Below are 23919 nucleotides of genomic sequence, written 5' to 3'. Positions count from 1 at the left end.
TGAGGATTAAATGAGTTGATCTTATGTAAAGCACTTAGAACTCTGCCTAGCACCTAGTAACTGCTATTATTAAATAGCTCTTGTTGTCACCATCATCTGTGAAATAAGGAAAGCAGACTTCGCCTCCCAGGATTAGCTTGAGGATTCAGAAAGGTAGTGGTTGAAAGTGAAGAGTAATAGCTCCTTCAATGTTGGCTGCTGGGACACATTGAATGAGACATTTAACAGCCATTTTCCTACTCCCCAGCCCATGCAGGAAAGGTTAATGCCTTCCACAGTGGGAGGAAGAAGAGTGTGGGGGCTAAGTGGTCAGGGTGAGTACATGGAGTGCAATGGTTAAGGGACAGGCATCCAGACCACCAATCTCAAGAAGAGAGGACAAGGCACACTTGCTAATGAGTCTCCTGAGGAAGGGGGAGGTTAAAGCAGAGTCTAGAGCATGAACAGAAGGAAAGGGACTCTCTTGCCACAGGCTGTTGACTGAATATAAGTGACTGAATATAAGTCAACTCACTGTCAGGGCTGATCTGTTTATTTTTGCAGAATGCATCACATATTTAACTTGAACTTAAAGAAACCATGTTGAGGCTTATTCCACTGTGCAAATGCTGACAGCTGCTGAAGTACAGAAAGCAGCCAGTCTCTCAATGTGACCTTTTAGCTCTGATAGCGGTATCCTTGCAGAACCTGGATGACCCAGCCAATGGAATACCTTTGTTACCATTTTTCTACCTTTAAATTAAGGTCAACCTGGGTCCAGGGTCCCTCTCCCTGCCCCCACAGACTGTTCAGGATCAACATGTCTCCATAGTATGCTCACCATTGAGGAAGACGAGAAACACATTTGGGTAAGAGAGCTCTTCTCCACATAATAAATTCACATCTTCTACTCCCAGGTTACTGGCTAATTTAACAATGGGTCCATCTTCCATGTCAGTTGTGATGTGCGTCATAAGGGCCAAGTTTTTAACCAAACCACATGCCTTAAAAACAACATAGTCACTTCTAAGATGAACACTAGTAATACAAAGTACAGTTTGTATTTAAAAATAGTTCACCACTTTTGCTGATGGCAATGTAAAGCAGTGCAGCCATGTAGGGGACAGGTCAGCAATTCATATAAAAGTCTTAAAAATGTACATACCTTTTAACCCAGAGGAATTTATCCTAAGATAACAAGCAAGGATATAAATGTAGATTTAGTCACAGAAATCTTAGCACAGTACTATTTGAAGTGGCAAATAAAGACACCACCCCCCAAAAGAAAATTACATAAATTGTTATTCCCAGACAATAGAGCAGCATAGTCATTAAAATGACATTGTATAAAAACAGTAACGAAAAACATTGATAACTGTGGACACATAAAAACATACAAAACTTCTGGCTTGAAATGAAAGACAGTCTACAAAATAACTGGCCAGTACTCTATAAAGCTTCTTGGTCATAAAAGGCAAAGAAAGACCAAAGAACTGCTCCAGATTAAGAGACTAAGGAGACTAGACAACTGAAAGCAATGTATAATCCTGGGTCAGGAAAAAGACTTTAGTGGGACAACTGACAAAACCTGAATAAGATCTATAGGATATAGTACATTATGAATGGTAATTTCACGAGGTTGGTAACTATACTATGATTATCTAAGATGTTTGCATTTGGGGAATCCAGGTGAAGGATTATGAAAAATCTTTGTACTATTTTTGTAACTACTTTGCATGTCTAAAATTATTTCAGAATGAAAAGGAAATAAAATTTTTTTAACTTTTATACAACCAAAAATTCTAAGACAAAAATATAAGTAAGTATATAATATAGCAAACAGAAAAGAACAATGAGATGTGTGATACGTAAAGATTATATTTTCAATTCTTAAAAACCATCTGCTGTAGCGGGGCCTTTACTCTGAACAAGGCTCTGTGCTAAGACCTTGGGATACATCGGTGAACCCAACAAGGTTCCTTCCTCCTGAAGTTTACAATTTAGAATGAACAGAGTCACGTGAAACCAACAATGGTTAACATGAAAGAGAAAAGGTCACGACACAGGAAGTAGTATGTGCTATGGAAATAAACCTATTTAAACTTATCGGTTTAGTAGTGTTTAGGTAATTGCTCATGTACCCTACATAACTGAATTGAAATTCACTTTAGGTCTTGGGCTGTGTGTTCCTACTCGGCTGCAATTGCAACTATGATGTACTCTAAGGACACCTAAAAAAATAAGGTAAAGCTTAAAAAGAGCTCCTCATAAGCAAAGGTAATGGGTCTCTCAATTTTCCTTCACATTCTTGTCTCCTCTCCATTGCACGACTGGATTCTTGGGTTAACTAAACAAGCCAGAAAATTTGGACCATGTTTCTATTTGGGTGAGATACTAAATCAAATGCTTCTGCAGGTACTGATTCTGAAATGATACTGATGTTCTCCTGACAAACTGCATTAGTACTTCTTGGCATGTAAATGGCTGATGCAAAAAAGAATATGGCCTGGGGGAATGGGAGCAGAAGCAGAACATCACCAATGGGTACTGACAAAGCACACAGACTCTTCAGGTACCTTACCTCTCCTTCAGGAGTGTCCGAAGGACAGAGCATTCCCCACTGAGATGGTTGGAGGGATCGAGGACCACTCACTTTTCTTGTTTTTTCAAACTGGGAAGAGATTCTTGTCATCATGCCCAGTGCGGATATATATGACAAGCGAGAAAGTACCTGAGTCACACCTTGACGGTCCATTTTAAATCTCTTTAGAGACCAATTTCCCTGTAGAGAGAAGGCAGACACAGACTACCCCTGATAATTCATAAATTGCCTGATACTTCACAGTTACTCTGAGAAGCTCATTGTAGGAACAACATGTTTATGACATTAGAGCCATGATGTATATTTAGCAATCAAAATGTCACAGTTAAGATTAAAATTTAGTCAGGTCACTTGCTGGGGTTTTCAAGGAATTAAATGATTATTACCTATCTATCAGTCATCTCAGAATGCTTTGATGCATCAACCTTATCACATCAAAGCAGTTATTTTCTGAAGAACTAATTATATCCCAAACAAGCCAGTTCAACTAGAGATTTCCACTGGAAGCAATAAGCACTAAGAGAACAGTAGCAATTTCTACATACATTTAAGGTAAAACTAGCTTAACGCTCAAAGAGATAACTTCATGTTGGAATGTGCCATTATGTAAATATCTTCCAAAATAAGTCTTAATTAGAGGAAAATATAGCAACAGAAAAATGATTCTAATAACAGTTATCAGGGATAATGAATAAACTAGGCTCTTAATTAAGGCTAAAAACTGCATACATATTCATATTAAGAAATACATATCTTATGTGGCTATCATGTCAATCTTAAAAAAGATCCATATGAAATAAATCGTGAACATTAAACTTATCTCCTATGTGTTAAATATATATACATCAAATATATTATTTCATAGTTGTATTAATTGCACATATTAAATATTCTCAAGGGTAATTTAAAGATTAAGGTTAGAAACTGCTAACTTTTAAATTTATGGCAACATGAATTAATGGTAGAAAATAGTATGCATAGAAAAGCAAAAGAAAATAATTTAATGATCTTTCTGATTCAAAAGCAAAAAAAATATTGCATCTGCCAAACTGGTTTTTCATTTTTCTTTTGAAAATTTGATAAAAAGCTATGACTGTTCTCTTGAGAAAAATATACATAGGTCATGAACACAAAATTTTTCATTCAATTTCAGGGAAGGACTCATGAATCCTGGGTTAAAACCCCTCACAGTAGAAAAACTGCTAGGGTTTCAGAAGCAGATGAGGCGATCTGTTTGAATTAAGATATGTGACTTTAGGGGGCTCCCTCACAAATTAAAAGTTTAATCATCATTATAGTGAAAGTCTATCACTTCAGAAACCTGAGTTTTTGATAACATGGAAAAGAGCTGAATTCTAAGAAACACTATCCATTACAAAGCAAAGAAATAAAGCAAACACATTTATCCCATAAGTTAATTTCTTTACTGCTTTTTCCATTAACTCCTTTTATGCTTTGAATGAGAACAAACCTCAGAAACTTATGTCCAGAGAGTAAGCGTAAGATAAATATTCTGCACAGAACTAAAATAAGGCAGCAGCTGCTGGCAAACGGGAAGTAGATGGGGAGTGAAGCCAAGATGTTCAGCAAGAATTTGTTCTAGTATTCTACAGGAGTATTACAAAAGGGAGAGAGAAGCAGACAGGGGTCTAAAATTGCTCTTCTAAGAAAATTTATTTGTTGAAAATATTATACTAATGGCAACACAACTTTAGGAGCTGACCTTCTGCTGGTTGCCTACAAGTTGGGGAACGCCTGCAAGAAGGTTTAATACTGATTTTTCTAATAAGCAGTCTTCTCTGGGAGGTAAAGCGTTATCACTTAGGGACAAAAGAAGTGCTCAGAACAGCTATTATGACCTGAAAATCATAGGAAAGCAAGGAAAAGTATTCCTAACAGAAGTGTGTTTAAATGGTCTCTGGAGGCTTCTCTTTAAATATACAGGGATCTACTTTTAGGCAAACTGGGACCACAAGAGTTTAATGTGCCTAACTAGGTACAAAGGCCTGGTCTGCCTTAAGTTTAGATATAGCTGTCACTGCAAGGGCTGCTCGTATAGACTGAAAATTTCTAAAGTCAAGTGTTGCAGCAACTCCGCTACTAATTCTTTCATTAAGGGAATCAATGTGTAACACTATACTGTTCTTTTGTTGAGGCAAAATCCCATCCATAAAACTAATTTTCTGCCTGGCATACAAAATGTAAACCAGACTTCATCAGATAGACCTATAGTTGTTGCGCTTTAAGAAAAGGAGCAAGAACCTATCTGATAACCCTGTATGAACAGCCAGAGGCCCTGAATACACAGCAGCTGCAGAGGCCTGACTTTATCTCTACATGAGGAAGAGCTGATGGCCCTCTGAGGAATAAAAACCTACAATGAAATGAAACATTCTGTACTGTTATAGACAAAAGTTGTCATTAATAAACCTATTTGTAATATGTCCATTTTATTATAGAAAAAAAATGGGAAAATATATCCATGAGAAGAATGACTATTAACTGTGAAACTAAGATTTTCCTGTATGTAAGAATATATCTATTTTCTTATTGCCTCATATAACAGGAACTATAATTTGGCAATAAAGTCATATAGCAACAAATTTCCTACTGATAACATTTAAACTATAGACTATCTTTCAAAGTAGAAAAAAAATCTGGTTTGTAAGCATTCTTTTATATATACATACACACACACACAAACACACACATATAAATGCATATGAATAGATTTACAAATAAGTTACAAAACTCTAAACAAATGACTGAAGCCTTACGGTAGAAATGGCATTCACCATGCCATTGGTAATCTGGTCTTGACGCATGTGTTTGACTACATCAAACTGGGCTGCTCTTTGCTTAGGAATCACCTGGTCCGCAATCTTCTTCATTTCAGAATTAAATTTTTTGAACAAATCTTCAAAAAGAAGAGATAAAAGCTAAAAAAAAAAAAAAAAGTATATGGTAAACTTTCAAAATGCATTACTAGCTTGTTTAATAAGTTTTAGGTTTTTATTAAACTTTGTTAAAAAACAAAATAAAGAAACTGCTTAAGACTGAAAAAAATATATTTTAAAATTCAACTTGGTAAATATGTACTTTTCTTCGCTTGATGAAACTCACACTATCCACCCTTACTCATTACTCTCTAGACCAGTGAAAACTGGACCACAGACTCATACCAATCCGCAGACCAGTGCCTGGGCTCCACAAGCCTGAATAAGCAGAGAATGATGTAAATGCTGGAGAGGCCAAAATACAGTGTAAAAAAAAGTTCCATCTATGCTAGAAAAAAAAATCAAAGTGTTTAAGCCCCTACTTTAAGATTACTGGAAAACAGGGTTAATCAATGATTTCATGAAATAGATGAGTGGCAGAGGTGGAAGGAAGGCTCCAGGATTTGGAAGGAGAGTGGAGATCTTAAGAAAGATGTGTAAGTTCCACTGTAGAAAGCCATAAGACAACATCCTTCCCATTTTCATAATTTAAAAAATGATGAATCAGGTACAAAATCATAAACTGTTGACTCCTACAGAGAGGTAAGGGTGCAAGACAACAGGTGAACTGAACTGCAAATGGTGACAAGTCTCTCCAAGGACACGTGACAGAGCAGATGTCTGCCATAAAAGAAGAAATCAGTTAAAATTGTAAGGACTTCTCCAATGCCAAATGTGGGATATCATGAAAGCGTGGAATCCTTCAGAGCCCCAGACACAAGAGGATCCATATTCACAAGTTCTTTTCCATGAGTGCTCATGAAAGATTGGAGTAAAACCTGAGAAAGAAGATCTGAGAGCGACCCCTTTGTTGGAATAAGCAACAAAACCCTATCTATTTGCCTGGAGTTTCTCTCACATGAAGCAAAACCATTAAGTTACCAGAGTAGGGTCAGGAAACCCTCCAGCCGATGGTCCCAGGCAAAGGTAACCTGCGCTGAGAGAGAGGCAGAAACAAAGCTGTAGGTCTGTGAGGGTGGAAGAGGCACTCTCCCTGCAACCAGTAGTAACAGCAACCTACTGCTGGAGAAAGGCCAGCAAATCTTCTGGCCACTGACTCCAGGAAAAGGTACAAGGCCAGGTGCAAGAGGAGAAGCCACAACCATCTGTCCCTGGGGCAGGGCAGGAAACCTGCCTGGGCCAAGGATCCTGTACTGATACAAAGCAAGGGCCAGATATCGCAGGAAAGAGCAGAAAACTTAAAGCTTTCCCTTATAAACTTGTCGAAAAAGAGAGAATGTCCATTTTCACCTCTTCTGTTCAACATTGGATTATGGGGTACCATTCGGTGCAATAGGGGAAGAAAAAGAAATACAAGGTATAGATACTGGAAAACAGATAACATGTTTGTCCACATAGAAAGTCCCAAAGAATCTTTAAAAAACCCCAAACCCTACTAGAATCAATAAGTGAATTCGTCAAGCTTACAAGATATAGGCCAATACTGTATATAAAAAGTAATTGTATTTAAAACAGTATTGAGAGAAATTAAAGGGAGTTTCAACAGGAAAGATATATTATGCTCATGGTATATCTCAGTATTATTAGATATCAATTCTTTCTAAATTGATCTATAAATTCAAATACACTCTCAGTAAAAAAAGTAGCAGGCTTTTTTTTTTGTTTGTTTAAACAAAAAAATGGAGATGATAATTCTAAAATTAAATAAGAATGCTAAAAAGTCCTAAGTTTATAATGATAGAAAGAAAAAAAGAAAACCCTTCACTACCTACTTTTGGAGGAAATTAGGGAATTAAATCAATATTCTGCAAACTGGTTTAGAAAAAAACCCAACACAAAACATCTAGCATCTGCCTTTTCCATATAAATTATGTCTCAGGGTAGCCAAAGAGAAGCTAATGAAAATATTCTTTATTGAAAAATTCCAGCTTAACAATGCAGAAAGAATGAAACTTAGTGTATCACTATTTTGAGTGCCCTAATTAATTAATGGCCATAGGAATAAGCAGCAGCAGCTAAATGAAGCCATCAGGAGAAAAGCTGATGGGGAACTTTATAATGGATGAATCAGGGCCCCAAACATCTAACCCCAGTGATCAATTCCAACCACACAAAAAATAGATATAATCAGACATAGTCTTAAAAAAAAAAAAAAAAAGGCCTTGAGTAGGAACTAGCTTTTGAATTTAACTACCAGTTTACAAAAAATTTAGGAGGACAGAGGAATATATATGTTAAATGACACCATGGGAATACCATCATCTAGGGACCCAGAATGTGGGAAATTCTTTAGGAAAAAAGGTTAGAGGAATGAAAAAGCATAGTACTGGCATAAAAACAGACATATAGATCTATCGAACAGAACAGAGAGCCCAGAAATAAACCCACACCTATATGGTCAAGTAATACTTGACAAAGGATGCAAGAGCATACAATGGGGTGAAGACAGTCTATTCAATAAATGGTGTTGGGAAAATTTAACAGATATGTGCAAAAAAATAAAACTAGACCACCTTCTTATACTACATACAAGAATATACTCAAAATGGATTAAAGATTTAAATGTCAGACTCGATATCATAAAAATCCAAGAAGAAAACATAGGCAGTAAAATCTAGGACGTTTCTCTTAGTAATATTTTTTCTAAAATATTCCCTTGGGCAAGGGAAACAAAAGAAAAAATAAACGAATGGGACTACATCAAGTTAAAGTTTTTGCACAGCAAAAGAAACCTTCAACAAAATGAAAAGACAACCAACTGAATGGGAGACTATATTTACCAATGATACATCTGATAAGGGGTTAATTTCCAAAATGTATAAAGAACTCCACACCAAAAAGCCAAACAATCCAATTAAAAAATGGGCAAAGGACTTAAATAGACACTTCTCCAAAGAGAACATACAGATGGCCAACAGACATGAAAAACGTTCAGTGTCACTAATCATCAGAAAAATGCAAATTAAAACCACAATGAGAAATCACTTTACACCTGTCAGAATGGCTACCATGGAGAAAAGAGAACCCTAGTACACTGTTGATGGGAAAGCAGATTGGTGCAGCCACTGTGGAAAACAGCATGGAAGTACCTCAAGAAATTAAAAATGGAGCTGCGTTATGACCCAGCAATCCCACTTCTGGGTATATGTCTAAAAAAACCCAAAACACTAATTCAAAAGAATATATGCAGCCCTATGTTGAGTGCAGTGTTATTTACAATAGCCAAGCTACAAAAGCACCCGAGTGCCCATCAATAGATGAGTGGATAAAAAGCTGTAGTACATATATACAATCAAATATTACTCAACCAGTAAAAAGACCGAAATCCTACCATTTTCGACAGTATGGATGGACCTAAAGGGTATTATGCTAAGTGAAATAAGTCAGTCAGAGAAAGACAAATACCACATGATTTCACTTACATGTGGAATCTAAAGAACAATATAAACAAACAAACAAAATAGAAACAGACTCATAAATACAGAGAATAGACTGATGGTTGCCAGACGAGAGGGTGGTTAAGGGACTGGGTGAAAAAGGTGAAAGGATTGAGTACAGATTAGTAGTTACAGAATAGTCATGGACATAGTAAAGTACAGCATAGGAAATATAGTAAATAATAATAACTGTGTACGATTCCAGTTGGCCACTGGAAATATCAGGGGGAACACTTTGTAAAGTATATGACTGTCTAACCACTATACTGTTCACTTGAAAGTAATACAAAATAATATTGAATGTAAACTGTGATTTAAAAAATTTTTTTAATAAATACTTTTTAAAAAAATGAAAGGAAATGATTTGATGACTCAGATTTGTTCAAACCCAATTTGTGGAATAGGGGGAATCTAAGGGAGTTAAGGAGGGCATAGATAAAACAAGATTGATTTCTATTGATAATAATTGAAGTTGCATGCTGGATATATGGGAGCAAGCTTTATTAGCTAATTTTATTTTTAATATTAAATTTCAATATTTAATATTATTTTAATAGCTAGTTCTATTTTTGTACATATTTGAAATTTTATACATGTTTAAAGATTTTTAATAAAAACTAATTCTAAACTTTATAGGGAAAAGCCAAGACACTCCTGAAAAGGTGAAGGGACTGATGACTACATAAACAAATTGACCAATGGGTACAATAAAGAGTCCAGAAACAAATCCACACATATATTAAACCTTGTTATACGACAGAGGTGGCACTTCAGATCACTGAGGAAGTGAAAGACTATATAAAAAATGGTGCTAGAACTTGTTATTCACTTGAAAAACAAATGAAATTGGATGGCTTACTTCATCCCATATACAAAAATCCATTCCAGATGACTAAAGAACAAATGCTAAAGGCATAAATTTAAAATATAAAAAAGCAGCATTAAAAAAAAAACAGGATTGACAAAATTAACCACAGTTAAAATTATAAACTTCTAGACATCAAAAAATCCCACAAAGTTTTTTTTTTAAAGAAAAGAATCCAGACTGGGAGGAGATATCAGCAACACATATAACTGAAAAAAAAACCTAGGAACCCAAATATACTAAAAAATCTTGAAATCAATAAGGAAAATGCAACAATTCAAATGGTATCTCAAAGAAAAAACAGGAATGGTCAATAAGCATATGTAAAAGAGGCTCAACCTCATTAGTAATGAAGAAAATGCAAATTAAGATCACAAGATGTCACTTTATACCCACTAGATAATCAAGACAAAAATTTAAAAGTCTGATACTAAGTCATAGGATGAAGATCATCAGCAACATGTACAATGTGATGAACAAATATTTGTAAAATTAGTCTGACATTCTCCAGTTAAGCTGCAGATTTAACTTGACTCCAATGACTAGGCAATCCTATTTGTAGAAACTCTTGCATATGGGCACCAGAAGATACAAATAAGAATGTTAATATTTTTTGCCCGGCTGGGTGTGGCTCAGCAGTTGAGCGTCGACCTAGGATCCAGGCGATCAGGGTTCAATTCCCGGTCAGGGAACATGCCCAGGTTGTGGGCTCGATCAATGACTCTCTCATCATTGATGTTTCTACCTCTCTCTCCCCCCTCTCCTTTCCTCTGTCTGAAATCAATAAAGATATGTTTAAAAAAAGAAAAAAAAGAAGTTAATATTTTAAAAAGGGAAATATACACTAATTATTTACTTAAAGAGGAGTTCTGAAATTCAGTGAAATCTTGTAAGCTAAAGATTTTCTAAATTCCATACTGACTATGTTCTTGAATATTTATTACCCATGGGTAGTTTTTTGACTCATAGTGAAAACTTCGAAGCCAATGAGTCTTCTCCCCTAGCCATTACTAAAGAAAGAATTTCCTAAGTAGAATGTGATGTTATGCTCTTCCCCCTTAAGTTAGACACAGCCTCCCACTTTTCCACTAAAATCGACTTTGTAATAGGAAAGCCAAGATCCTGGACTTGAATTTGCCACGTCAGAAATGTTCTAAAAAGAAAGCTTCCTCCTCTAAAGAGCTTAATCCTTTCTTCCACTTAGACCCAGCAGTTTCACTCCTAGAAAGAAAGAATATGGGAATGGGAGCAGGTGCAAAGGGACAAGAGGGAGAAGGAAACCCATTTCAGCAACTTCCTGTGGAAACTGGCAAAAGGAACTTGAATAAGCATTCTGAACAGAAGCAAATGCCCTTAACCTAAACCACAACAGCTCAGCTCTATTTTAATTAGTCTCTTACATTTAAGACTTTTGTCTCTCAAATTATGACAAGGATTTTTTAGATCACAGCTGAATTGTTGAAGCCCCCGATTCAAACACAAGAAAATGCTCCTGGTACTAAACAGGTAAAAAGAGCACACTCATCAGAACTGCCTTATTAATAAATTTTTCCAGCCCTAAATTTTCAATTTAAGAGAAATGTTCTCCAGTTCACAGAGCAGTGAGACACTACAAGGCCAAGTCATACAACAAGTCACATTATTTAGGTCAAGAGTGAAATGACTAAAAGGGATGGAATGCTGGTGATAATATTCACTACCCTTCACAGTTAGTATGAGGCCTTTCAGCTTGTTTAAGACAGGAGCACTAAAGAGCACATTATATTTAAGGAAAAAATGCTGACAGCTCATCAATTGATTTTCAATGAAAATCCTAAAAAAATTAATAAAGAAGTTAAGCTGCTGAAATAGTTTCACCAATTAGCTTAATGTCAAAGAATTCTAATTAGGCGTCTTGAGATTGCTATTTAGTGTTTAAGCCTTCGGAGAGCCAAATTCTCCTTTTCACACAAACTGGTTGCAAAATTAAAGACATTAGGCAGCCTTAATTACATTATCAGAACAGCTGGGATTAGGCAATCTCTGAAGTCAAGACGGCATTCTTTTGTCACAGAGTGGAAATCCCTGGCTTTCCAGGGTGCCGGATTTTGGTGCCGTTCATATCTCACCCATACAAAGCAAGCTGCATTAGAAACAAAAAATTTGCAAACAAAGAATAGAGTTATGCTCAGCAAATAATGAACACATTACAGAAAAAGAAAAGGTAGGTGAAAAGATTAAGCCTGAAATGGGTAGGTTTTGCTAACACCTCTACTGGCGGCTGGCCTGCCAGCCCTCAGGTGGCAGGCAGTAAGACTGAGGGAAAGCTCTGTGGACCAGTTTGGCCAGCAGATACAGCTCTGTTATCTAAAGCTGAAGCACATTTACGCTCCCTCATCCCATGGGGTGTGAAATTAGCAGCTATTGTTTTTACACATTTTAGCCAACATAATGCCTTTTATGTCTCTACATTGTTTATAAAGCCATGTTTTCTTGCACATGGGAACCCTCATTTTAATTTTAATTTTTTAAGCAACAGGATAGTTTCTCCTCTACCCTCTCCTGACTTCATTCCTTATTCCTCTAAATAACCAACACTTTTTAAAAATGAACTCATTTAACTGCATGATTTTTTTTCCAATTAAAAAACTGTAAAAATTGGGATTGATGGTGGTAGGGATACCCACAGTGCCCCAAACAGTGGTCAATCTGAAGGTGGCCAAAACCCACCAACTAGCATCAGCCATTATAACCACATAGAACTCCCAAGGATGCACACTAAAATTTCCCCCAAACCTATAAATTTTTAATTCTAGTTTTAAAAAATTTAGTTGTGGTAGTATCTGCTGGATACCATTCCAATTACCACCATCTGGCATCGAGAATACTGCCATAGCCTCCTAACCACTCCACTCCTGGCCTGTTCATCTCTGAATCACATATTTCTACACTGAAAATCAGGTTGCATCATTTCCTTGATTAAAATTCTCCAGTGGTTTTCCACTGCATGTAAAACTAAATACAAACCCCTTCCACCACCTGCATGCTAGTTCTCCAATGTCATCTCTCACCAACTCCACACCCCATGCACTCCAGCCACAGTGATCCTCTCTTCCAGTTCCTCCAGCACCAGAACTCCCTGGAGATGGATATGCTTGCTTGGGTCTCTTGCTGGAATGTAGTTCCCAAGGTTGTGTGAGACTGGCTTCACCCCATTCAAGTTGTAGCTGGCATATTTGAGGATTCAGCTTAAAAATATCACTTTTTCAAAGAGATCTTTCCTGACCATCTTGACTAACAGTCTTTCCCCCAGCAATACCCACCCCTCTCTCTAGCATTAGCCTGTTTTTGGTTTTCTTTAAACATTTATAACTATCTAAAATTACCACATTTACAGTTTACTTGTTCATTGTCTGTCTCCCCTACCAAAATGCACACTCTTGAGAGCAGGTGCCTTGTAAAGTCTTGGTCACCATTGTATCTCAGTGCAGAGTACTTTAGCTGTGGATAGAGAGATGAATATAAATGGCTCCTGCCTTCAATAAGCTTATGGTCTAAAGGGAGAAAGAGCATGCAGGTAAAGAATTATATAGTAATTCAGCATGCAAATAAAGACTTGAACAAAGTGTTGCTGGCATTTGAAAGACAGAGCAACTAACTACTCCTGGGGTTCACAGATGGTTTCAGGGAGGGTGATTCAAAGAATAATGAATGGGTAGGAGCTCATTAGGGGAAGGGTGAAGGGGAGATGAGGGAGGGGCAACAGGCAGAAGGCATAACTCAAAGGCACAGAAGGATGAACAAGCATCATTGTGTGTTTAGGAAGATGTAAGTGGCTCACCTTGGCACGAGATCAGGCTATAAAAAAGGTGTACAGCAGCAAGATCATCAAGGACCCCATTAGCCCTGCTAGAATTTACACTTCATTCTACAGAGCTGTCAACCACTTTTATGAATTCCACACAGGGGTTTCAGGGAAAGGGCAAACAGGCAGAGAAACAAGCTCTTACGTCCCACTTCAACTAGAAAGGCTCAACTTTTACCTATTTTAATATTGGGATTCCGAGTAAGAGTTCATGCTTTAAAAACCTTTAAATCCACGTCTGAAGCTCAAGCCTGCTGAGGGATCCTCCTGGGAAAAGGACATGTGCTTCACATAATCTTATAGTAAGTGCTCAGGAATGTGTTGGGATTGCATTCTTCCCACCAGGTGAATAGGAAGGCACCTGGCCAGAGCCTCGAGAACAGACCGAGGGGAGGGGCAGCTAAGAATCAGGGAAGGCACACAGAGGACTCAAATGGACTAGTTCTGTACTCACTCTTAGATGAGTTGGGCATGGGAATACTAGTTTTATGAGTCTTAATACACAAACACACATACACATTATATATAGTCCTATATGCATGAAATATTTCATAACTAAAAAGCACAGACACAAAAGCAGGCATATGTCAATTTCTGTAGCAACACAGGCATTTCACTGATTAAATCTCCTCTTAAGTAAGAAGGATTGGCAATAATGGCCAAGCAACATTCATAGACATACTGCTTTGAGTATCTGTTTTATATTAATGAGGACAAACTGCTTTAATAGATGATTTCTTCTAAAATTGCAAAGCCTGACTCGAAACTTGCCTCTGACACAGGACTCAAAATGAGGTCCACAAAACTTAGCATAAATTCATACATAGGCCTGAATGTCTGCAAGCCAAGAGCTTCCAATAGCATAACTTTAAAATGCCAGTGAATAAAGATATCTGTACATGCATAAGATGTCTCTGGAAGGGTAGAGGAAAGGAAGGGAAAAGTGACTTACTGGAGAGAGGAACTAGGGAACTGAGTCAGGTGGGAAGGGCGGTCAGAAGTGGGAGACTCATTTTCACTGCAAACTTTCTTGTAGTTGTCTGAAATTCATTTTACTGTAGTAATGTTATTTTTTAAAGCCTTTTCACTGTGTATTGTGATTTTTATTTTAATACCTGCTATCTGATAATGCTTAATTTACTGTTTTATTTTTAAAAATCATAACATTATTTTTTTAAAAACTAAAAATACTTGCTTAAATTGATAAGACAAATAACCATGAGAATAGTAAAAAGAGCATCTTACAGCCCAACTGTGACTGAAAGAACTAAAGAGAATGTTTCAGCTGCTTGATGCAAGGAGACAGAATTCAGAGGTTTATAGCCAAGTTAACTGCTTTAAAACAAACAAAAAGCAGAACACTTTTCAGAGGAATAAGACAGAATATCACCCACAATGTTCATGAGCATACAATCCAAGACTATTAGCCATATGAAGAAACAGGAAAACATGGCCCATATTCAAGATGACTGAGATGTTGGAATTAGCAGACCAGGATTCTGAAGTAGCTATTAAAATTCAAGGATATAAATGAAAATATGATTGCAATGAATGAACAAACAAGAGGTCTCAGTAGAAAAAAACAGAAGCTATAAAAATACCCAAATGAAAATTTTAGAACTGGAAAATTCAGTATCTAAACTGGATGAGCGTAACAGCATATTAGAGACAACATAAGTAAACTTGAAAGTAGGTCAATAGAAATTATCCAATCTGCAGAACAATATAAAATTGAAAAGAAAATGAACAGAGCCTCAATATTCAAGGGTCTAATGATATAATTTGAGTCAGAAGAAAAGAAAATAGTACAAAAAAGGTAGTTAGCCCAGCCAGGCGTGGCCCAGCAGTTGAGCATTGACCTAGGATCCAGGAGATCGAGGTTCAATTCCCAGTCAGGGCACATGCCCGGGTTACGGGCTTGATCCCCAGTAGAGGGTGAGCAGGAGGCAGCTGATCAATGACTCTCTCATCAATGATGTTTCTATCTGTCCCTTTCTCTCCCTTCCTCTCTCTGAAATCAATAAAGATATATTTTTTTAAAAAGATAGTTAAAGAAATAAAGCCTGAAAATTTCTCAAATTTGCTGAAAGGCACACATTTACAGATTTAAGAACTTAGTGAACTTTACTCAGTACATCCACACCAAGGCAATTCTTTAAAACCAAAGATAAAAAGAAAATATCAAAAGCAGCCAAGTCTATATTCTAGCTCTTTTAAAAAAATTACTGATTTAAATGCTGAAACATAAAGTTTGAAGACTTTTAGATACTTGCTAACCAGTTGAAAGGGGTACATACTCTCAAAATAAGGTATAATTTACCAGCAAAGACTTAAAATGAGATTAGAGACCTTTTTACTAACCCACTTCTACTATGTCACAAAAAGTTAGGGGATTGTTTACTTGTTTACTGTTCACCTCTCTCAATAGACACTAAGGACTAAGAGAAAAGGGAACTTTGTCTTATTTCTTCTGTATTCCCAGTTCCTAGGACTATGCCAGGCATATGGCAGCTGATTCATAATAAATATTAATGCCCTGGCCTGTGTGGTTCTGTGGGTTCAATCCTCGATGGAGGCATGTGTGGAGGGCAACAGATCAATGCTCTCTCTTACATCAATGTTTTCTTCTCTCTCTCTCTCCCCATGACCTCTCTAAAGTCAGTAAACATGTACTCAAGTAAAGATTTAAATAAATAAATAAATACTACTTAAAAGTCATACTTCACTTCCTACATTACACAGAATGAGGGTAAACATCTCAACAAAAGATACAGGTAATATACTAGTAACATGTTTAAAGAATTAAGAGAGTTTTCATAGTTAAAGAAATTCCTAAGAGATAGTAAGTCATATGTGAAACGTTTCTACTTCAAATATATGAATGTATATTCCATTCAACTATCTCTTCCTCCTACTTAAAATTAATACCAAATTAATTTTTATTAAAGAAAATAAGATTTCTGACATGGAATAATTTAGTTACCTGTCCTGCCAATTCCAATCGCTTGTTACCGTAATAGTCTCTGTCATCAACTTTATTATCTCCTTGAGCCAGAATTACCCTTCGTACCATCACTGCAGTATAGATGCATTTGGCTCGGAAATTGAATTCTTTAACCTGTAATTCAGAAATCAGAGAAAATTTTTGAAACAATGCATATTATAATTTAAGGTGCCTCAAGAAAAGAACCCATGTTATAATATTTAAATAAGAAAATAATGAATTGTTATGATTCTTGCTATTCAAAAGAAATTCAACTAGTCTATTAAACTTCCTAAGAGCTGAGATGATGTCTTTTCAGGTTTGTACTCAGTCCCTATGGTAGCTTTTCTCCAAAGCTGATCCCTATCAACTCCTTCCCTCGCTATGTTTCACGTCACTCCTTCACTAAGAGGTAGAATCCATCATCCCCTTTGTGTTGGCCTGTAAACTAGCAGTTTTCACTTCCTCTAAGAGTCCTGAAGTACCACATGAGAAGTCCAGGACACTCTGCTGGGGGAAAAGAGAATACCTGGAAAAGCACTGAGGAACCAGAGATATGAGTGAGGAAGACATTTTAGGTGTCCAGCCCAATCAAGCCTTCAAATGACTTCAGCCCCAGCTGCTATCTGTCTGCAACTTTATGAGACCCAAAATGAGAAAGCCCTTCTCCCACTGTCCTGCCCAGTCAAACCACCACAGATTCATGAGATAGCAATAAACAGTTATCTTGTGCCATTTGGAAATGTTTGTTATGTAGCAATAGACAATAGGAATAGTGCTAAAACACTGTCTGGTACTCAAATATCTACTGTATGGATGAACAGATGGATGAATGAATCCACTGCAAATGTTCTACTCAATCTTCTCTAGTACAAACCCTGAGATCCATATAAATGAACCTGGCTCAATCAGTAAGTTAAATCAGAACTGGTTACATAATTGCACTGGCTTGTCTGGGAAGACAAAAACCTTGGAGAACTAGGTACGTCCTTTTTCTATATGCAAAGGTACTCACTGGCACATGGGTCAGGATGGTAGAAGCCAGGAGCTCTCTTGCTTCTTCTATTTTGGTTTTCTTTGGTCCACCTCCCCACATCCTTTGTCTTCTTACTTTGTTCCCTATATATTTTAATGCCTATGAAAAACAGAATATAGTATAACAATGTGTAACAATATCTTTGAAGACAAGTTATTAAGCACCTACCCATACATAACACTATAAGCAAAAAAGACAAGGGTCCTGGTTATGGAGAAAGCTGCACTGGGCCTAGTCAAAAATCAACATTTGTCACAAATCAATGGCAAAACAGCATAATACAGTATCTAATACACTGGTTCCCTATTTTATAATTTGTTTTCATACTATAAAATTGATAATCATTATAGAAAATTTAGAAAATACAGATGAGTAAAAAATATATATAAAGTAGCCATAAAGCTTCCACCTAAAAAAAACACAGTTTACAGTTAATATTTTGGGGTAGTACTTTTTCTCCCTCAAAAAGGAATTACACCATGTAAGACTTCTAACTTGAAAACTACTAAACATTGCTGAGAAAAAACAAAACCTAAATAAATAGATGATTGCTCCATTTTCATACACTAGAACATTTAATACTGTTAAGATGGCTTACTGTTAAAATTCTCTTCAAAATGACCAAGAGATGCATCATAATTGCTAATTATACTCCTGGCAGGCTTTTTAAAAATCAAAATTAATTGATTCTAAAATTTACATGAAAATGCAGAAGACCTGGAATAGCTGAAACAATCTTGAAAAAGAAAAGTTGGAAGATTTACATTAGTGGATTTCAAGCTGGGTGACAAGTACATGAGGGTTCATAATATTATTCTCTGTATTTTGCACATGTTAAAATTTTTAATAAAAAGCTTTTAACGAAGAGGATCACGTCGTTCTTATTACTTTGTAACAATGATGAATGCTTTTTTCTTTTTAAACTGGCTTTTAGTTAGTCAGAAGAAAATGCCGGGATCCCTAATTCTTTATCCTAAAATTCCTGTCCCCAATTACCTGCCTGGTAAATTTCTTTTCCATGCTTCAAAACCTAGATGAGGTATCACTTCTGCTTTGAAACCTTTCCTAGCCCCACTCCTTTTTCTCTATTTTAATTCCTTACATATGAAACACTGAATACTTTCATTAGCATTCACATAACGCTATATTTTAACTGTCTATTTACATGTATATCTCTCTCCTACTAAATGTCGTGTCATCTTTTTCTTTGATTCCTAATGACAAGTACAGTGTAGAATTCCTCTGTTACAAGATTTGGGCACCAAACCTAGGATCTTCCCTACAAAAAGGCCATTAGAGCATAAGATAAACTAAGACCCTGTAAACACCTGCTGCAGTAACCTAGCAGTAAGTAATAACTAGGGAACTGATTAAAACAACTCAGCAGTTGGTGGGATCCAGGAACAGATAGGCAGTTGGGTTTTCCCTAAACTGAGCTGTCCTCATTAAATTCTGGTCTTCCAGTTCCCTTGGGAAAAAGGTTAAAGATGCTTCACTTTAAGGAAGAAACAAAAAAGAACACAGGGGCATCTGGTATTACTTCTAATGTAGCAGAAAGTCATCTTGTCCCTAGAATATCCAATCACATTGCCAGGGTTTCATAGTGTGAGGGTAAGAGCCCAATCTGTTCATAAATAGGCCAAGATGACACCCCTACTGCATCCTATCTTCCCCAAAAGAAAATAAATAATTTCTTCTCTATACACCAAATCACTTGGCGAGGATGATGTAAAATGTACGTAACTAATATAGAGCAAAAAGGCTTTGTGAACAGAAGAAAAGGAGGCGAGACTAAAAGGCAGGCAATAAAAACGAAATGCTGGTTTTAAGCAACCCACTAAAATGCCATATCGTCAAAAATTCTATTATATGAGATAAAATGTACTTGCTACATTTCATTTAGAATTACATAAGATATTCATGTTGCCCTAGTTCATAATATATGTTCAACTTAACTGTTTTGGATTACTTGTATCTCTGCAACCTTTTATTAGTAGCAAATAACTAATCTATGTTTTAATCCAGCATACAGAGTACAAACCATCTCAAATTTATACTTTGCTTGTTTTCCTCATGTTAGAAACATTTGTCTTACTTGCTAACTAACTATATTTTCCTCTTATCATTTTTTTTCCTTTTTATTGAATTTATTGGGGTGAAACTGGTTAATAAAATTATATAGGTTTCAGGTGTACAATTCTATAATACATCATCTGTATATTGTATAGTCTCCTTCCATCAGCATTTATCTCCCCTATACCTTCTAATTCCCCCCATCCCCTTTTTCCTCTGGTAATCACCATAACATTGTCTGTGTCTATGAGTTTTTCTTTTGACCTTAATCCCTTTTCCTCTTTTAATTGAACTTCTCTGATTCAGTTAGATAAAATTTTCTGTCAGTACCTATTTAAGAGAAATAAATGAGCAATTTTCCAACCCACTATTAGCCCCTGCTCAAACGGCTTTATGATTCTAGGGTTATGTGACAACTAATGATGATGTATGTAATAAAATGAATACTAGATCTCATTGAGTCCACTGGGGTATCAAGGCAAATTGCTCTTTCAGAGCATTACAGAGTTTTAAAGGATAGAGTGTATCTCCCCAAACTGAGCCACTTCCTGGGTTTTTCTTAACATTTTCCTCTTCATGTTCTAGGAACCTCTCGACAATATAATTTCAGTTTGTAACAAAGACTCATGCTCACTAAATATTTCACTTTCAATAAAGACCAAAAATAGCATCTTCTAAATCCCAAGCACTTTTCCTGATACTGCTGCCCCAAACCAGAGTTGACTATTAATTAACTGCAGAAAAAGAGGGAGGCAGTGATGAGAATAATCCCCACTGATTTGTGCTTTGGAATTACATATACTTACATATGAAAATAACCTTCCTAAATGTTTGACTCAGTCTTTGAAAATACCAAGACAGGCTTTGATTTTTCAGAATACACACTAACAGATACAACTGGGAAAATGCTATCTCTGCAAGCATCCTAGGTGACAAGAAAAAAACCGCCTGGAATTTATACCCTGTTGTAAGTAAGCCACAGAATAGACAACAGACATATGGTTCAATAAAAACTCTACTGTGCTTCTATAGTAGGGAATTCCCACCTCCCAGGATGGCTCTTAGGGATGTCACCATTGATTTCCACTTAGCAAAGAACTTTACAAATGTTGGACTAAAAGTCCTAAGTATGGCTGTTATATATCCTAGGCATATGTGTGTATGTGTGTGTGTGTCCCTATCTTCATCTTTTGTCTTGTTCTAAAATCCCCAGGTTCCAACAGGAAGTGCCTCAGCAGGTCAATGAACGCTCTGTAGTGGTAAAGGGGTCTCTGATCTGGGCCTTCCTTGCTGATAACACTGGGAATTCAGGAGAAAGGAGAGAAATTACATATAACTAGATGTCAAAAGCAATTAGAAGTAGAGAATAAGAAGAGATATTAAAGAGAAATGAAAAAAAAAAAGCTTTCTATACTAGAGTTGCTGTAGTTTTAATATATATAACTCAGGCAAATAAGGAAAAAAGAGTACTTCCTATCATATGAGACCAAAAGCCTCTTGGCCACATGTTCCCCTTCCAAGTTAGACACCACAGGATGATGATTTGTCTATGCCTAATCCCTAACTAAGTCAGAGAAGCTTCTCTATCACTCCTTCCATCTCTCTAACACCCCTCCCAAACCTACACCCCCAAAAGTCACTGCATCCCATGCTTTATCAATGAGCACCATTAAATCTCCAATTCCCTTTCATAGCAAAGGGAAAAATGAAAAGACACACCTGCATCTGTGTGAAAATCTGAGCTTTCTGGCACTCTTCCAAACTGGGCCCAAATGCAGCCATCACGTGCTCCTCTGTTCCAATCATCTGCACAATTTCCTGGTCACTCTCAACACCCATGGCCTAGGAAGGAAAGAAAAGAGAGAAAGAGTGCTGGCTTTGTATTAACTCACTGACATTTGCTTATGCTAATTTGGCATTGTTTGTGGGTATTACTTCTAAGCAAAAGCTAGCTCTTTCCTCAGAAATGGTGCCATCTGGCATTGGCAGCCAAAGCCCAAGCTGCAGAAGAACCTGAGACAGAAATTTTGATTAGGAAGAGGAAAACAAACATTCTCAAGCACTTTTTGCATGTGTACTATTTTGTAAAATTTATAAATATTCTATGAGTTTCATCATGAAGAAAGGAGGTGGGGAGGTACAGTGAAGACACCGGTCACAATCACAAAGGCAAACTGAAAAAGTAAAATAAAATAAAAATAAACAGCCAAAGGGCAAATCAGAAAATGTGCATTGCTGAAAATAAACAGAACCCCAATTAGCTTTGTCAAAAGAATGATTTTTCTGAAAACTGTCAAATCATCCACATTCAAGCTAAAAGAACTTTTCCTAAGGGGTGTTTTACCTCACTCTTCCAGAGACCCCAAGCTATACTTCATGCAGGTTTTAAAAGAGATCGTTTAAAACTAAGCACACACTTAACAGGTTTAAGAAACCCACTTATCTTAAGTGTTTCAAGGTGGCAGCCGGCAATGCAGGTCTTTGTAGATTCCATATGGTGCGAAGGCTCACTCCTTCACACACTTGCCTGGAATTCTGCCATATCAAGAAATACAGCACAATCACACTAACCGTCTCTTGGCAGAGAAATAATCTGCTTCTTAGAAGTTAGGGGAAAAGTTATGTTTGCATTAAAATTCTTCCTTTAGCTATGCAGAGAAAACAGAACCAGGGATAATTGTCTCGTTAGGCTTTGATCCTCTGGTTCTCAGTTCTCCCTCCACATGGGGGGTGGGGGGGGTGTTAAGTTGAATCCCAAATTCCAATGCAGACCTTCAAGAACATTAGCCGGAGTACAATGGAAAGGGCACCTCTCTGAGGTGTCTGTCCTAACATAATGTCAACAGTAGACCTTATAAACACTACCTCTTCCACCTCGGTTTTCCCATTTCTACAAGAGGCACAACTCAAAATTCCCCTCCAGCTCAAAATTCTACAATTCTATAACTGAATTTTAGTCTGTATTCTGTAAATCTGACGTGGATACTTTAGGATCAGATGTAAACTTACTGAAAGTTTTGAAGTTTCTTGAGGGGAGCTAAATATATGCTGTGTCCCTTTTAGGCCAACTGTGATGGCTTAAAAAATGTTCACCAATTCTTTGACATTCCCTTCAAAAGATAAAGACTAATTCCTCCCCTTGAGTGTACACTAAACTTAATGACTCACCTCTACAGAAAAAAGAGTGGAAGTGACAATATATGACTTTGGGGCCTTGGACATATAGAGCACTGTAGCTTCCTGCTTTCTGTATCTGAGTGCTCCTCTCAGGGAAACCTGCAGCCATGTCACACCCAAGCAGTCAATTGAAAGTTCCGGTGGTGAGGCCAACTGCCATGTGTGAGAGCCATCATGGAAATAGACCCTCCAGCTCCAATCCAGCCTTCAGGTGATGGTAGCCTTGGCTGACAGCTTGACTCATGAAAGACCCTGAGCCAGAACCACCCAACCAAACAACTCCCAAATCCCTGACCAACAGAAACTGCTATAATTTGTTATATAGCACAGGTAACTAATAGACCAAATTTTGGAATTAAATTCACTATTTAAACTTAAAAACATTTTTTAAGTGTATAACTTGTTCAAAATTTTTTTGTTTAGTGAATAAAGTTTTCAGGATACAAACCTTTTTTGTACTTAAATTTTTGCATATTTTTATCTCTAATTTCATATGATGAATTTATTAAAATGGACACTTGACATTCATCAAACCACTTAGCCTTTCATAGATTAAAGAAGAGCAATCCTAAAAAATTATCAGTCCTAATTTTATTTATTTTTATTATTTTTATTTTTTATCCACTGCAAATTTATTATGCACTGGAAGCTTAACTGAAAAACCAACAGCATAGTTAAAAGGTGTCATTTCCATTCACAGAAGAACAGGTTTAAAAATACATTTTCTTTTCAATGTATTCAGTCAGCCCGACTGGGCGTGGCTCAGCAGTCGAGCATCGACCTAGGATCCAGGCGATCAGGGTTCGATTCCCGGTCAGGGCACATGCCCAGGTTGCAGGCTCGATCCCCAGTCGGGGGCGTGCAGGAGGCAACCGATCAATGACTCTCTCATCATTGATGTTTCTATCTCTCCCTCTTCCTCTCCTTCCCTCTCTGAAATCAATAAAAATATATTTAAAAAATATA

General features: G+C 36.8%; 1 protein-coding gene across 3 annotated transcripts in view; it reads right to left on the bottom strand.

Moving 5' to 3' along the window:
- POLR3B (RNA polymerase III subunit B) overlaps positions 1-23919 on the bottom strand; it is a 98010-nt gene that overhangs the window by 50952 nt on the left and 23139 nt on the right. For 2 of the 3 annotated variants that reach the window (XM_087814874.1, XM_087814875.1), the window contains exons 10-15: positions 21496-21618; positions 17683-17802; positions 16668-16802; positions 5359-5520; positions 2561-2761; positions 821-983 (exon numbers count right to left, since the gene is read on the bottom strand). In XM_087814874.1, coding sequence (XP_087671000.1) covers positions 821-983; positions 2561-2761; positions 5359-5520; positions 16668-16802; positions 17683-17802; positions 21496-21618 — 904 coding nt within the window. Of the gene's footprint in view, positions 1-820; positions 984-2560; positions 2762-5358; positions 5521-16667; positions 16803-17682; positions 17803-21495; positions 21619-21711; positions 21790-23919 lie in introns of all 3 variants that reach the window. The other variant, XM_087814876.1, reaches the window with a different exon arrangement.

Source organism: Miniopterus natalensis, chromosome 2 (assembly GCF_054644295.1).
Source record: "Miniopterus natalensis isolate mMinNat1 chromosome 2, mMinNat1.hap1, whole genome shotgun sequence".
NCBI lineage: Eukaryota > Metazoa > Chordata > Mammalia > Chiroptera > Miniopteridae > Miniopterus > Miniopterus natalensis.
This window is presented reverse-complemented; position numbering and strand designations above follow the sequence as displayed.